The 15,357-nt window shown below is 35.7% G+C and overlaps 1 protein-coding gene across 4 annotated transcripts in view; it reads left to right on the forward strand.

Annotated features, from left to right (window-relative positions):
* The window catches only part of MYO6 (myosin VI), a 236,477-nt gene extending 231,870 nt beyond the window's left edge, over positions 1-4,607 (forward strand). For all 4 annotated transcript variants that reach the window (XM_027852915.1, XM_027852916.1, XM_027852917.1 and 1 more), the window contains one exon: positions 1,275-4,607. In XM_027852915.1, coding sequence (XP_027708716.1) covers positions 1,275-1,474 — 200 coding nt within the window. In that variant the 3' untranslated portion in view covers positions 1,475-4,607. The remainder of the gene's footprint in view (positions 1-1,274) is intronic.
* Positions 4,608-15,357: the final 10,750 nt, after the last annotated feature.

The raw sequence follows: 15,357 nt of genomic DNA on the forward strand, positions 1-15,357 counted from the left end.
ATAGAAGTGTAAGAAGATGGAGCTTATTAAAACAGTTTGGAAAATACTTGTCAAAGAGATGGTGCTGAACATCACCATCTTTGTTGTAACAATAAACCTAATCCAGAAGTTCAGGCATTTTGTTTTTCCTTCCTGAAATCAAAGCATTTTCTTTGGGTTGAAAGCACAGGTAAAATGCTTCAGGTTTGTCCTTGGCAAGTGACCACCAAATATAACTTATAATAACTGCTTTTTTTCTGTGCCTGACGTGCCAGCCTCTCCATTCCTTCTTTATGGGCTTTAATGGCCATTACTACTGTGTGTCAGATCATTCGAAGTGATTTGTTTTTGTCTGGAGGTTTTAGTTAAAAGCTTTAGACGAGAAACTCAGTTGTAGATTTTTGGGTCTTCTTGACTTCTACCCCTCTGTGGTTTCGGGGTTCTCTGCTCTTGATGTTTTAAAAATTATGATTGAATAAGTCAAGGATTTTTATTTTAATTGATCATCTCTGGGTTAACAAAAAAACCGTAGTTTTCTCAGCATATTGTAATTAGGGAAATATGCTCTGACCAGAGTTTATGCTTTAATTTCATATCATTTGCAGTGATGGTTTTTTATAGGAGACTTCTAAAAATCTATATATCTAAAGACAATAAAACTTATGTAGACTGCCCTACAATGAAACCTCTACAGCATAATAAAAAATGGAACCTCCCTTACTGAAGAAAGATTTGAGAGGATAAATTTTTCTTGACACTATCTAATGAGATAGAGTAATTATGGAATTTCAGAACTGAAAGGGCGATAGAAGTCTGGGACTTTGGGACTGGGTGCAGTGTGGAGTTCTGGAAAAAGCACTGGACTGGGAGTCAGGAGACTTGGGTTCTAGTCTCAGCTCGGCCGCTAGTTGTGCTTGTGATCTTAGGCAAGATGCTTCTCTTCCCTGGTCCCAGTTTAGTCATGTAGCAAGTAATAGGGTTGGACTAACAGGTCCTTACTCTAAATTTCTGTGATTCTAAGCTCCTTCTGTAGAACTGTTAATTATTACCGAATGTATCATGATGTAGTTGTTTATAATAGTGGAGAGCTTATCTGGTGTTTTATTAGGATGTTTGTTATTTCTGAGAAACCAGGTTTGTGGAATTCTTGGGAGAATTGTAGTTTTCATGATGTGCTGAAAGGATAACTTTTAATCAGTACTATAACTATGGATATTAAGAGGACACAAATTATTTAATATGTTAAATCATTTTGAAATTGTATTATGATTTTCATATGTCTCCAAAATTTATAGGTAAGGATGACATGGAGATGTGTGAGCTAAATCTTGAAGAGACTGGTCTAACTCGGAAGCGTGGTGCTGAGATTTTGCCCAGGCAGTTTGAAGAGATTTGGGAACGCTGTGGTGGCATCCAGTATCTTCAGAATGCAATTGAAAGCAAACAGGCTCGGCCTACATATGCAACAGCCATGCTGCAGAATCTGTTAAAATAAATGCTGCCCACTGAGTATAGAGCTAGGAACTCTGGCAGGAATACCAAGGAAGGATTCCTTTGTTCCCCAGAGGATTTAAACATTCCATAATCATGCAACAGAGGCTTAATATAAAGTGAACAGATTTTATTAATCATGGGAGTTTGTTAATTTATACTTTTGAGGGTTAGTTTCAGTAGGGAACTCTAATTTTGAGCTGGAAGACTTTTTGTCCAGTATTTTTCCATCTCTCATTACTCTAGTGCATCCCCCTTTAAAAGCCTCTCAAAATTCTAACACTTGGCATAAGTCAACAAATTCTGGCATTTCTCATCCTTTGGCAATATACTGTATTAAGTAATTAGAGTTGTCCTTATTGAAAGAAGAAACTTTTTTAAATATCCAAAATCTTTGGCTTTTTAAAACTCTGTAAGATGAGGGTATGTTGTACCTTTTAACTGGAATTGTAAGACCTTAGCTTTAGTTTCTCATACAGAGAAGGTTAGGCATTTTTCAATATGATCAAGACCTTGATGTCTTAGTCTCGAGGCTTTTTAGTATCTGAACTTAATAACTTTACCAGGAATTCATGAAAATTTCACTTAAAGTTAGAAACTTTATTTCCCCCCTTTTGTTGAGCCTTAGCTTGAGTGAAATAATTCGTTATGAATTTTGGAAAGATCTTAAGTGTATTTGATGTATTATATAATAAAGGAGACACTAAAATTTATATCCTGCACAATTTTCTCTTTTTTGGAATCTGAAATGTGTGTTTCTTGAAGAACCTTAGTTTTAATTTCTTTAGCAAAAATATGCACTTAGTTAATACAGGTGTTGAATAGAAAAAATTGCAAATAATTCAGTTAGAGAAAAGAAAAACATAAGGGAAAAATACACTGTGGCATAACTGGAATGTTTTAGGCTAAATTCATGTATCTTTTCTGCTTTGTCTCTGCTGTGATTCAAATGATAAAAATTACTTTTGTGTCAATATCTTGTCACTTAATGTAATTTTTGACTACTGTTTTTCAAATAATTTAAATTCTTTTTTAGGCCCAGTACTTTGCATTTGAGACTTTTTTTGTAACTGTAGCATTGTTTTATAGGCTGTATAATTTAAAAATTATTTTGCCCAGTAATTGCTAATTTCTTATGTCTAAAATAATTATAAAAACATTTTCTCATTGTGTTAGTTCTGATAAAATTATCAGCAGTGTAAAACTTGATGTTTATGATATTCATACTAGAAACTTGAAGGAAAAGTGACATAGCCTGGATTGTGTTGGCATTCTTTTTAGAAGTCAAAAGTCTCATTTGGCTGTAGTGAAGATTAAAAATTAGGAAACAAAATGCCTCTCTGAACACTTTCTTCAATCCTGTTGAAACTTTAGCTTTCAAAATGAATTTTAGAAAGAAAACTATAGTTAGGAAGATATTTCCCAACTGATTATTTAGTGTTTGTGTTGCCAGAGTCACTATTTTAAAAAATACTCTTCTCTTATAATATGTGTGAAAATGTTTTAGTACAAAAATATTTATTTATGATTATACTATGCAAGTGATTGACTTCTTTTATGGTAAGGAAATGAGCTCTATTGAACTCTTAATTGAAAATACTAGTGTAGGTTTCTTTGAAAGCTGTATTGCTTCATGGATTCACCTTAATCTTGAGGTATTTGGTTCCTTGATAGGTGGGGTTAGGATGTGAAATGACTTTCCTTATCTTATCCCATCCCACTCAAATTGGTATTTGTTGTCTTTAATAGATGTTTTTAATTGAACATAGGGAAATAGTTTCATATTAACTGATCCTGAGACTTTTAGAAGAAAATTCAGCATTCCAAGATTTCTTTAGAATGACATGACTGTTTTCTCCCTTCTCTTAGTATTCAGCTCAGAAACAGCTTCCCCCTGCCCCATGGTAGTCTCCTTGATAAAATAATAGATGTCATACAGAAAATGATTGATTAAAAAGGATATAACCATTTTAATCAAAGAACTTAAAAAGGATATAACCATTTTAATCAAAGAACTTAAAAGAAATATTTCAATAAAATATCTTCACCTTTCTTTTCCCCTTTCTCAGATCTAGTATTGCCTAACAAAAATCTAGTAAAACCTTACTTCTGATTTTATCCTATAGTTGTCCCAAAACTTATCTGCCTGGAATGGTCTTCTGAGTTAAAGTTGGTTACCAAGAGAGTTACTGTAATTCAAATTGATTTTCAGTAACCTACATAACAGTAGGCTAACATGGACAGAAGACAGCTATTGAGAGTATTGATAGAGCTCTAGGCTGTACTATTCATTTTAATGGGATTCTTGTAGAAGCAGTGAATCAAGATTCCTAAGGGCATTTGATACAGTTGTTTCCCTGTATTCATAGATAAACTAGTCCCCTTGTAGAGAAAGATGACACAGGGAATGGAGGAAAATCATTTCATACTCTAACCACTTATTTTAGCTGAGAATATTACAATAATTTTGTTTTGAATAATCAGCATTTTAAGGCTTTTGTCTGCACTGAATCCTTACTGCTTGCTTATCTTGAGGCCTGACTGCATATTTCTTTGATATGCATGAAATTGGGTATATATTAACTCTTGAAAAAGATGGACAAAAAATATGTTCCAATTAATACTTCAGCTTAATACATTAACAGATGAAATATTTTCTGCTTCTAATTCATTAGAGAAATTAATGTGTGCCCAAGGTGCACTGAAAGAAGGGTACCCTTTAGAATATATTTCACTTTAAGAAATTTTTTTTATCTGTATGCCATTCTTTCAAAAAAAAATTGAGAAACCTTGTTTATTGTATTTCAAGGGACCACAAAAAGAACAATTTAAAGTGGAAAATAGGTGGTGTGTTTTTAGAAATTCAATTCGCAGTTTGGAAAGTTACAGGTAGGAGAATTGTCATGAAGATTCTTTATATATATGCTCTCTTTGAAGAAACTAGTTGTTTCTTCAAAGGTACTATTTCTAAAAATAATTTCCTTGGTTTCCAGTGAAGTTAAATCTAAAAGATCTTAGGTTTATTTAGAGTATTTAGTTCTAGTTATATAGAAGCATAGGTGGTCATTTACTTTCCTTTTTCCTTTCAAAAGGACATAGTGTGGTACAGTGGGGGAAAAAAAAAAAACCAACCCTGGCTCTGGAATCCAAGGACCTTGCTTAAAATCTTGCCTGTGACACTTAATACCTTTGTGATCTTGGGCAAGTCACTTAACCTCGTCAGGCATCAGTTTCCTTGTCTGTAAACTGACAGGGTTCGATTAGATGGCCTCAGAAGGCCTTTCCACCTCTATAGATCTATAATGCTATGAATCACTGCTTGCATTCCCAAAGGAAGGTGAGCAGTAGCTCTCAAATTTCTTTTGATGGCTTCTACTACTTTGTCACTCTTTTATTCAACTTCCCTACACATTGGCTTACCTTTAAAAAGCAAACAAAAAAGTGGAAGAATTTCTGTACTGTTAAGCAGTAACTATCACATTTATTAAGTTCTTGTCTTCTAGGTATAGGAAATGTGAGATTGGGAGTACCATTTTTCATTACTATTCCCAGCTAATAAAGAGCACAGTAGAAAAAAAAAAGGGAAAAAAAGAGCTAGTACAAGAAGGGAGGTATAAATGACTAAGAAAATGGCAGTAGTAACAATAAGAAAAAGAGATTCTGCTGTTTTGGTTCCTCACTTTGAAAAACATGCTAATGGGATAAGATTCTAAGGTCTCTTGAGAAGAAAAGAAACTTTTGTTTTTTTTAAGGACAGTGTAGGGGAGAGAACAACGACTGTTTCTAATCAGAGCAGGAAGAAATTGGTAGTTCATTTATTACCTTGTTGAAAAGATGTACTTTTGAGGACCCAAACACGTCTTTGTCCAAATGGTGTTAGCAATAGTACTTGAAATGGTAAATTACTAGGGGAAAGGATGATATGGAAGCACTCCCATTCTTTGTAGCTAAATAGATACTTTCTTGAGTTAGGATCAAGCTTTATTTAGGTTAAATTAAGTATTTTCTCCCTTTCCAACGTTAGAATACACTCAAAGTGTAGTATCTAATTTTTTTCAGTTGATAAAATTAGGAGTCAAATTCAAGGAAATTTATATATAAAAAGTAGATCGATTCTCCACCATATCACTGAAGTCTGAGACCTATCCAGAAGCTCACATTTAATAAAACATAAACAGCAATTTGTGAATTTGCCTTTTTTTCCTCCATTGCTAAATTTTCTCCTTTTCAATTGCAGGAATTATATAATTTTATCCTTCAAAGTATGTATCAGAATAGATGCTTCCTAAAATTATTTTACTGATGTACTGAAAATTGCAAATAATAAATATATCCTATGTTGAACTTTGCCTTGCATTGTGTGTGTTTTCAGTGTACTTATAGTCCATTTTTTAGAGGAAAAGAATGTTGTGTGACAGGAGGAGGGATGACTTTCCTAAAGGTGGTGCTGTATGACTAGAAAATTTAATTGTCTTCATTTGTAAAGATTTTAGTTGAGATTGTTGATGCTATTTAATATTTTATTGTCTTTTGATTATAATAGTTTTTTTAAAATTGTGTCTAAAATCATTAAAAGCTGAAAATAAAACAGGATAATATTCATTTCAAGATAAATTGACCAATCTATAATAAACAGGCATTATATTTTATTGAAAGAAAAGTCTGTTTATAACAGATTTATTTGGAAATAGTTCATATTTGACATTGATAAGGGCTCATGAGGATTAATTTGTCATTAACATGTACATTTAAAACATGTTTATGAAACTAGTTAAAATTGAGATAAAGTATGCAAACATACAAAAATACGAAAAATGTGCTGTTTAACATACTATGTTCTTTAATTGAAAGAAGAGCTTCATAAACTTTCACTTATGGTTTGTCTACTGCAGACATAGTCTTCAAATTAGTATGGTGTGAGTTTTTAATTGTATAATCTCTAAAAATAGGATTGTACATAGAGTAAAAGGACAAGTGGGATTTCTCTGATAATTGAGTCTAAAATGTCCCAGTTACTTTTTTTAAATACCCCAGAAATGACTGAAGCTAAATCTATCTGGTGCATAAGCTTGTTTTATGTAGACTTGTGTGTACTTTAAACTATTGAATATTAATTGAAAGGTATATACCCTTCGTGTGCAAATGCACTGCAGAAGATTCATCTCTTTTCTAGGATAGAGCTTGCAAATATTCAGCTTTTTGCACTGTAAAATATGTATATATTTTTGTATAGCCTGAAAAGGGCGTTAGATTTTTCGTCAAGTGACTTGGGTTCAAGTGTTAATTCTAATCATTACTAGGTGTGCAATTAGGGACAAGTTGCTTAACTTCTCTCAATTTCCTCATATATAAAATGAGGATAATATGAAGAAGGTGCTTCATAAAATACTACATAAATGTGAGCTCTTGTTATTTCTTAATGTAATACTGAACACCTTTTTAAAGTTCCACTCTAATGCTTCGTTGTATCATGGAGCTGATAGTGAGTTCTCTATCGCTATGTTAGTGCCAAAGCTCTGGTAGATCCTACCTAGCTCCAAAATCTTCACCTGTACGCCTTGTGGTAGACTTCATATTCTCTGAAGACCAATTTAGCCAAGTTTTCTGAAGATGATTGCTGAGTTTGGCCATTGAATGATGTACTTGCTAACAATAGCAGTTCTTGGGGACCATCCAGTAATAGAGGTTGTGATCTGTAATTGGTAGAGGGATTGGTAATCTGAAGCATTTTTGGAAATACTGTATTAACCATTATATTAGAAACAATTCTAGACCTGAGGCGTATCCAAAAGACTCGATTCAACCTCCAGTCACCTTACTTTTACAGATGAGGAAACAGAGTCCCCAGAGAGGTCAATTTCTTTGCTTAAGGTCAGGGACAGAATGTCAGTTACAATCAAGGTCTTCTGACTCCCAGTACAACAACATTCTTATCATTCTCAAACATCAAGAATTTATTTGAATACCTACTATGAACGCAATACTGTATAAATGCTATTTCTTAATGTTGGGTTTATACTAGAAATCTGGTGATAAATAATTCCTACTACCTTTGTTGATATAATGGATGTGATTTCACTGTGGGGATGTGATTTCACTTGGTGTGTATTTATTGACTATATGTTGTCTGGTTACCAACCTAGCTGTTTGGCCACCAGGTGATGAACTTTTTCTCTTTAGCAATTCTTGAATTGACTGTCAACTAAGTTACAGACAAGTTGTGTTTTGCATTTGTATAGATAACACACACACACACACACACACATAATACACACACTCCTTTGGTGTTTGAAAACGTTGAGATTTACAAGCTTTTTCAACTATAGGTCAGATGGTTGAATTTTCCTATCCTAAGGTTGGTGATTCAAAATTCGGTTCTCAATACCTGAAAGAGAAAAAGATTAAGAACATGAGGCATCCTTGCCATTCAGGGAAGATCAGTGCTCCAGCTTATTTTTGTCTATCAGATATGTACAAAGTTTTGTTGGTTGTACTTTCATAATGCTTTCACATTTGACCCTTTTTTCTATTCTCATGGCCACTGCCTTCATTTAGATCCTCATCACGTCTCTCCTAGCTATTGTGATAGACTCATCATTGGTCTCCCTGGCTCCAGCATCTTGCCTATCTAAGCCATCCAACAGACACTACTGCCAAACTAATATTCCCAAGTATATATGTGAGTGACCATGTCACTCCCTTACTCAAGATGTTTCTAGTGTAGTAGTTCTCTCCTGCTTTTTGGATAAAATACAAATTATACTGGTGGTTCTTATGTGAATTCAGCTTATTTTTCTAGGTTTATTGCACATTACTCTTCTTCATTCTCTTTTTTCCCCCAGAGGCTCCCCCCACCTTTTCTGTCCCATTTGCCATTTGAGATTCTATCATCTGGCTTTGTGCCTTTGCATAGGCTGTCGCTCATGTTCAGAATTCACTCCTTCCTTCCCTCCACCTTATACAGGGTGTCCCAAAAATCTTAGTTCAGTTTAAAGCTTAAAATTGCGCTAAGATTTATTGACTACTACACGTAATTCTTAGCTTCCTTCAAGGCACAACACATGTCACACCCTACACAAATCCTATCTTGATTCTCCCCTGTTGCCAGTACTCCCTCTAAAAATTACTTAGTATTTCTATTGTATAGAGTTTGTACTTGAGACTTTTCCTTCTATGGGATGTTGTTACATCTATCACTCCCCTTTCCCAAGATTCTAAGCTCCTAAAGGCAGGGATTTTATTCCCAGCACCGATTCCTGGCAAATAGTAGCCACACAGTAAATGCTAGTGAATGAATTAAAGGGACTATGGAGATGGTACACGTACCCTCCATTATATTATTTCATGAGCAACATTGTGTTTGGCACGTACTAAGCATTTAAGTCCTTGTTGTCTGACTATTTTAGAAGGTCATAATGTATTCTAGATATTCCCAACCTTTAACCTGTCATGGATATGAAAATAGTTCTACTTAAACCCTTAAATATACTTAACATTTTTACTTTGTAGCACTTATTAGGGTAATAAGTTCAGAATGTTTTCTACTTTATGCAAGGTAGCTCTCCTTTTTGTTTCCAAACTACTTTCAAGCTTTAAAGTGTCTTAGTTAAAGTATTTCAAAATGTGATGAATATAATATCTATGCTTTTCATCATTTTATGAACTTCAATCTCATCCTTTTTCAAATGAAGGTCTTTCTAACTCAGGAGTTTTTAAGCTTTTTTTATGTCATCCTTTTGGTAGGCAGTCTGGTGAAGCTTAATGACTGCTCAGAAAATGCTTTTTAAATGCATAAAATAAAATAAATAAAATTGCAAAGGAATTGAATTATATTGAAATAAAGATGTAATTTTTCCTATCCAAATTCACAGATCCAATAATCCCTGCTTAAAGAAACCCCCCCTCATTCCATTTTTTCTTTAGTCTTTTCCCATGTATAATCTTCATGGTAATTTTAGCTTAAATATTTTCTTGAGATGAAGCAACCAGAATAGCACAGTATTTCAAGAGTGGATATGCCTGGAATTAACATTAAGTCACCATTACCCACAAATGTTTCACTTCCCCAATTAGAAACTCTGACATTCCTTCCCCCTTTGGATTATAACTTTCTATCATCGCATCTCTACCTACACTTTATCTTTCCTATACTTCTTCTTCAGCCTCATCAAGATCTCCATTCCCTAACTCCTCTTTGGTTATTACCCCAGTTTTGACTTTCCTTTTCTTCCTCTCCAGCTTTAACTCATTAGTCATTTCAACTCTACACTCTTCTCTGCCTTTGAATCTCTTACTCCTTGCATCTATCACCCCTTTTCTCTTGCTAAAACTCAGCCCTAGATTACCCCAACCATCTGCTTCCTCTGTTTCTACTTATGAGCTGCTGAATGAAACTGAATGAAGTCTTGCAAATGTGCTGAATGAGTGCATTACAAATTCATGTTAACTAGCCTTGATAGCTGCTGCACCTACTTGAATATTCTCCGACTGCTAGGTGACAACTTGGTACAGTGGAAATTCACTGTAGCATGGGAGTCTTTTTATTCCTCCCTAATTATTTCTCTATCACTGCCTACCCCTAAAAAGCTATTCCTAATATTCTCTTTCCTCCTCCCCACACCAATCTCCTTCCTCCTATCTCTCATCTCAGAAGCACCTTCTTGCCTCATAATTTAATGGAAAAAAATTGGAAACTGTTGAGCTCCATTTTATCTCATTCTTTTTATTAGAAAAAATTTTTGAGATCTCCCACTTGTTGCTCCTTTCCCCCAGTCTCTCTGACAAAGAGATAGTCATTCTTGACAAGACCAACCCCTTTACCTGTTTACTTGATCCCATTCTCTCCTGTCTTCTCCAGAAAATTTCATTCTCAATGATCCCTCTTGCTAATTTTTCAACCTCTTCCTATCAATTGGTTCTTTCCCTATTGCCTTCAAGTATGACCAATCCCCCATTGCTAAAAATATCTTCACTTCACCCTTGCATCCCCTCAAGTTATTGACCTGTAACTTTCCTCTCATTCTCAGGCAAATTTCATTGAGGAAGTTATCTGCCACTAGCTACCTCCATTCATCTCTCCTCAACCCTTTTCAGTCTGGCGTTTGACCTCACCACTTACCTGGAACTGCTCTCTTCAAATTAACAGTGATCTCTAAATTGCCCAATCCGATGTTCTTTCCTCAGTCCTAATTCTTAACCTATCTGCTACCTTGGACAATGGTGACTACCCTCTTCTCTTGGATACTCTACTCGATGTTTTCTTTTGTTGTTGTTGTTGCTGTTTTTTTGGCAATTGGGTTTAAGTGACTTGCCCAGGGTCACACAGCTAGTGAGTATCATGTGTCTGAGTCTGAATTTGAACTCAGGTCCTCCTGACTCCAGGGCCACTACTCTGTCCACTGGGCCACCTAGCTGCTCCTCCTCCATGTTTTTTTTTGTGTGACACTGTGCTTGCCTGGTTTGTCTCTAAACCTGTGTGACCACTCCTCAGTCTCCTTTGCTGGCTCATTATCCATATCAGTCCTACATCATCAATTGTCTACTGGACATTTCAAATTATATGTCTTAGAGATTTCTTAAATTCAACATGTTTTAAATTGAATTCATTATCTCTCTCCCTCACCCCTCTCAACTTTTCCCCTCTTTCAAATTTCTGTGTTTCCATGGAAGGACTACCACCCCTCAGAGTCTTTAAGTTTTTTAATTTGGCATTATGTTGGCCTTCTCACTCTCTCTTACCCCATAAATTCAACCACTTGTTAAATCTTGACTGTTTTCCCCTTCACAACATCTCTTGCTTCTGATCTCTCCACTCACACAGCTGCCACCTTAGTCCTGTTCATCACTACTTCTCACCTAAATTATTACAATAGCCTCCTAATTGTTCTCCTCATATCTCTTTCTCACTCCAGTCTGCCGTTATACACTGCTGTCAAAGTAATTTTCCTTAAGTCCAGAGTCGAACATGTAACTGTCCTACTCAATCAACTCCAGTGGCTTCCTATTGCTTCTAGAGTAAAATATAAATTTCTGTTCAGGTTTTAAAGTCCTTTGCAGTGTAGTTCCAACATATCTTTCCAGCTTCATTGGACGTTATACAACTTCCTACACTCTGTAATTCAGCCAAACTGGCCTTTTTTCTGTTCCTCACATGAGACATCCCATTTCCCATGTCTCTGGCTTTACACTGATTGTCTCACATGCCTGGAATGTACTCTTTTCTTAATACTGCCTTATAGAGTTCCTCTATTCTTTGAAGATAAAGCTCAAGCACCATGTTCTGCCTGAAATGTTACTCCATCTCTCCAATTGTTAGTGGCCTTCTTCCTATGCTCTCTAATATTTGACTATATAAAAATGTGTGTATTTATTTTTTATTGTGTGTATTTCTGTGTATACTCGCCTCTTCCATTTGTATGTAAGCTTATTTGGAGCAGGGATTGTTTCTTTCTTTGTACTTGGATCCCTAGCACATGGCACAATGCCTGGTACACAGCAGGAACTTAATAAATACTTGTTGATTGACTAGATCATGCTTTGTGTTTGATTTCCAGTGTCCTTCCTGATTATATCTTTGCTATGATTGACGTGATATGAATTAAACCATTGATCCTTCAAGCAGATGCTTTCTAGAGTTAGGGTTTTGTGATGAACCCCAGTTGATCACTTAAGACTTTGTCAGACACTGACTGGCTAATGTTGGATATTTTTCCACTGTGGAATTTTAACTTGAACATATTTATCTTAGTTTAGAACCAAAAGATCATAAATTTATACTTGGAAAAGACCTTAGAGGCATCCTTTCTAATATAATTTTACAGATGAGGAAACTGAGGCTCAATGGTATTAAGTGATTGTCCAAGGCCACACAGCAAGTAGCTCCACACCTGGGCAATTTTCCATGGTATTACCAAGAGACAAGGATAATTAAAAAGTTCATTTTTCTGAATGGCTATATACACACAAAGATATACACAGCCTATTTATACAGCTGTGTAATTAATGGGCAAAAATTCCATAAAAGTTATTCTCTTCTTCAAAAAAATTAAGCTTTAATTAAGTTTTTTTCATCTATAGCTTAAAGAAACAAAAATGAAAGAAAAATGACTATCTAATGATGAAATGGGAAGAGTTCCTGATATTACACCTTCTCTCTTCAACACAATTTTGCATTAGTGCATTATTCTTTGTTCTTGAGAGAATATAGTGCCTGAATTATTATAACTATGTGCAATCCATGGAAATGTAAAATATTCCTTGTTAAAATGTCAGCTTTTAAAAATACAATCACAAAATTATGTAAATTTCATTTGAGAAGAGTATAAATACTTGAGGGCTGAAGGTGCTTTGTTTTTACCTTTGTATGCCCAGGATCTTAGCAGAATGCCTTACCTGTAGCTGGTGCTTAATGAAAATTGAATTGAAGACATAGTTGGGAGAGTAGAAAACAGTAGTCTCTTCTGTTGACTTTTAATGTATTGAGCATTTTATGGTGGTTGCTGGATTCGTGTCTATACTAAATATAATCACCTTCATTTTGTTATCCTAACTCATGTTACTTGGCAACACATAGAAGACCTGTCTGGTTGGATTCAGAAGTATATCCCTTACATTTGAGGGTGAAGGAGCATGACCACAAATCATTTATCATCAAAAATAAGCACACTTCCTCCAACTTGCACCTTCCCATCTATCTTTACATTTAGTGTCCACTTTTTGAGTACACTCAAGATTTTTTGTTGGTGTGTAACTGTTTATAAGATCTTTGTCGTAAGTGGAGGAGAGCTGGATTTATTTAAAGTGTTTTTTGCTTCCACGAGATGCTCCCCAAGTAACTAAGTTTTGGATTCTGGTTGGTTGCTTTATTTTAGCCAGTATACTGATCCTCCTATTCCCTGCTTGAGGTGCTTACATGGAAAAAAAGCATTGAATAGTGTTACCACCATAGACTCAGGCTCCATTGACCCCAAAGAGCTCCTCACAGACATGGAAAGCCTCTTGGCTCATGGTGGAAAGGTCAAAACAGAATCACCAAGATCTTTACTCTGGTGAAGGAGTCTTTAAAGATGGTACTCTGGTGTACCTTCCTAAACACTCTCCTGCATATGTTAGGTAGCTTAGTGTACTAGGAAAAGACACTGGTTCTAGAGTTAGATGCCTCTGAAGCTTACTATCTGTGTGATGGTGGCCAAATCACTCAGCCTTCCTAGATTTCAAATTCCTCATCTGAGATAAAATATGAAGGAGAGACAGACTATTAAGAGGACCAGAGAGAGAACTGCCCTTCAAATGAATATATTGAGAGGACAACAGATGCCATTCACAGCTGCCAAGATTTTTTGAATGAGGAAAAAAAGGACAGAGCTAAAGTCTTAACTAGATTAATATTTCCCCTCTTCCCCTGACCAATCAGTCTATGAACAGAGAGCCCCTAGTAACCCCTGAAATAGTAACACCATTAAAATTCCATAGTTCTACTGACATAGGAGTGCTGTATACAAAGCCAGTAAAGAACCCTGGGAATCTAACCCAGTTAAGGCAAAAGGGTGCAAATGGAAGTGGGTATGGCTTGAAATGGGTAAACTGAGGGAATACTTTTACTTGAACTGGATGAGATAAGTGATTTAAAGTGAACAAGATCAAAATCTTTGGCAAGGTAGATGAGAGGAGTATCCCCATTTAAGCCACAACATTAGAGATGCAGACTGCATGTATCCCTAATCTACCCTTCCCCACCTCATCCCTCATCTCCCTAGGCAGGAATGCTATCAGATGAATGTGAGAAAAGAATTCTGCAGGAGATCTTATCTAAGGAGAGTGTCCCTTGCAGTCTCAATGATGTCACAGATAGCTCCAAGCTGCCTTCTGTCCAGGGCAACCTCATGGGAAGTATGAGTGCTACAAAGACTACCCCAAGTGCAGCTGAGGTAGCACCAAGGTCCAGGAGAGTCTTCCCTTCACAATGAGCAGCCCCAAAAGTCATCCCTGAGAGGAGCTACTCATGCAACAAGACTATTCAATCAATCAATTAATCAATAAGTATTAAATTCCTACTATGTGCTAGGCACTGTGCAGTTGAGGATCCAAGTGCAAAAAATGAAACAATCCCTACTCTCAAGGAGTTTACATTCTAATGAAGAAACAAGTACATACAACAATATATATACAACATGAATAATACATATGTACAGACATGCATATGTACATATACACATCCCAAATAGTTAAATATAAAATTGTTTGGGAAAAGACTAGCAGTTGAAGATGGAGAGATGAAAAAAGGCATGGTGCTTGAGCTGAGTCTTCAAGGAAGAGAGAGACTCTATGGGACAGAGGTAAGAGGGAATTACTTTCAGTGTTTCAGATAGCCATTGTAAAGCCATGATGATAGAAGGTCTGTGTGAGCAACACATAGAAGACCTGTCTGGTTGGATTCAGAAGGCAGGCGAGGGGCTTAATATCCAAGGAAGTTGAGAGGAAAGAGGATGGGAGTAGCATATGATGAAAGATTTTAAAAGTTAAACAGAAGAATTTATATTTTATTATAGAGGTAATAGGAAGCTACCAGAGTCGATTGTGAAGGGGATCCATTTGGTCAGTTTTAAGCTTAAGGGAAGTTATTTTTAGCAACAATGTGTAAAATGAATTGGAGTTATGAGGGACTTAAGGCACGGAGCTCAGTTAGGAAGTTGTTGCAATAATCTAGGTGAGAAGTGATCAGGACCTGAGCTAAGGTGGTAGCTGTGTGAGTATAGAGGGGTTGAATATAAGAGATCTTGTGAAAGTGAAAAGGCAAGATTTGGCAATTTGAAAGAATTCCGAAATACTTTCAAAGCTTCATTCAAACCAGCTCCTACAAGAGGCCTTTCCTAATCTCCCAATGTCTAG

This window comes from Vombatus ursinus, unplaced genomic scaffold, assembly GCF_900497805.2.
Source record: "Vombatus ursinus unplaced genomic scaffold, bare-nosed wombat genome assembly UNPS02009835.1, whole genome shotgun sequence".
Classification (NCBI taxonomy): Eukaryota; Metazoa; Chordata; class Mammalia; order Diprotodontia; family Vombatidae; genus Vombatus; species Vombatus ursinus.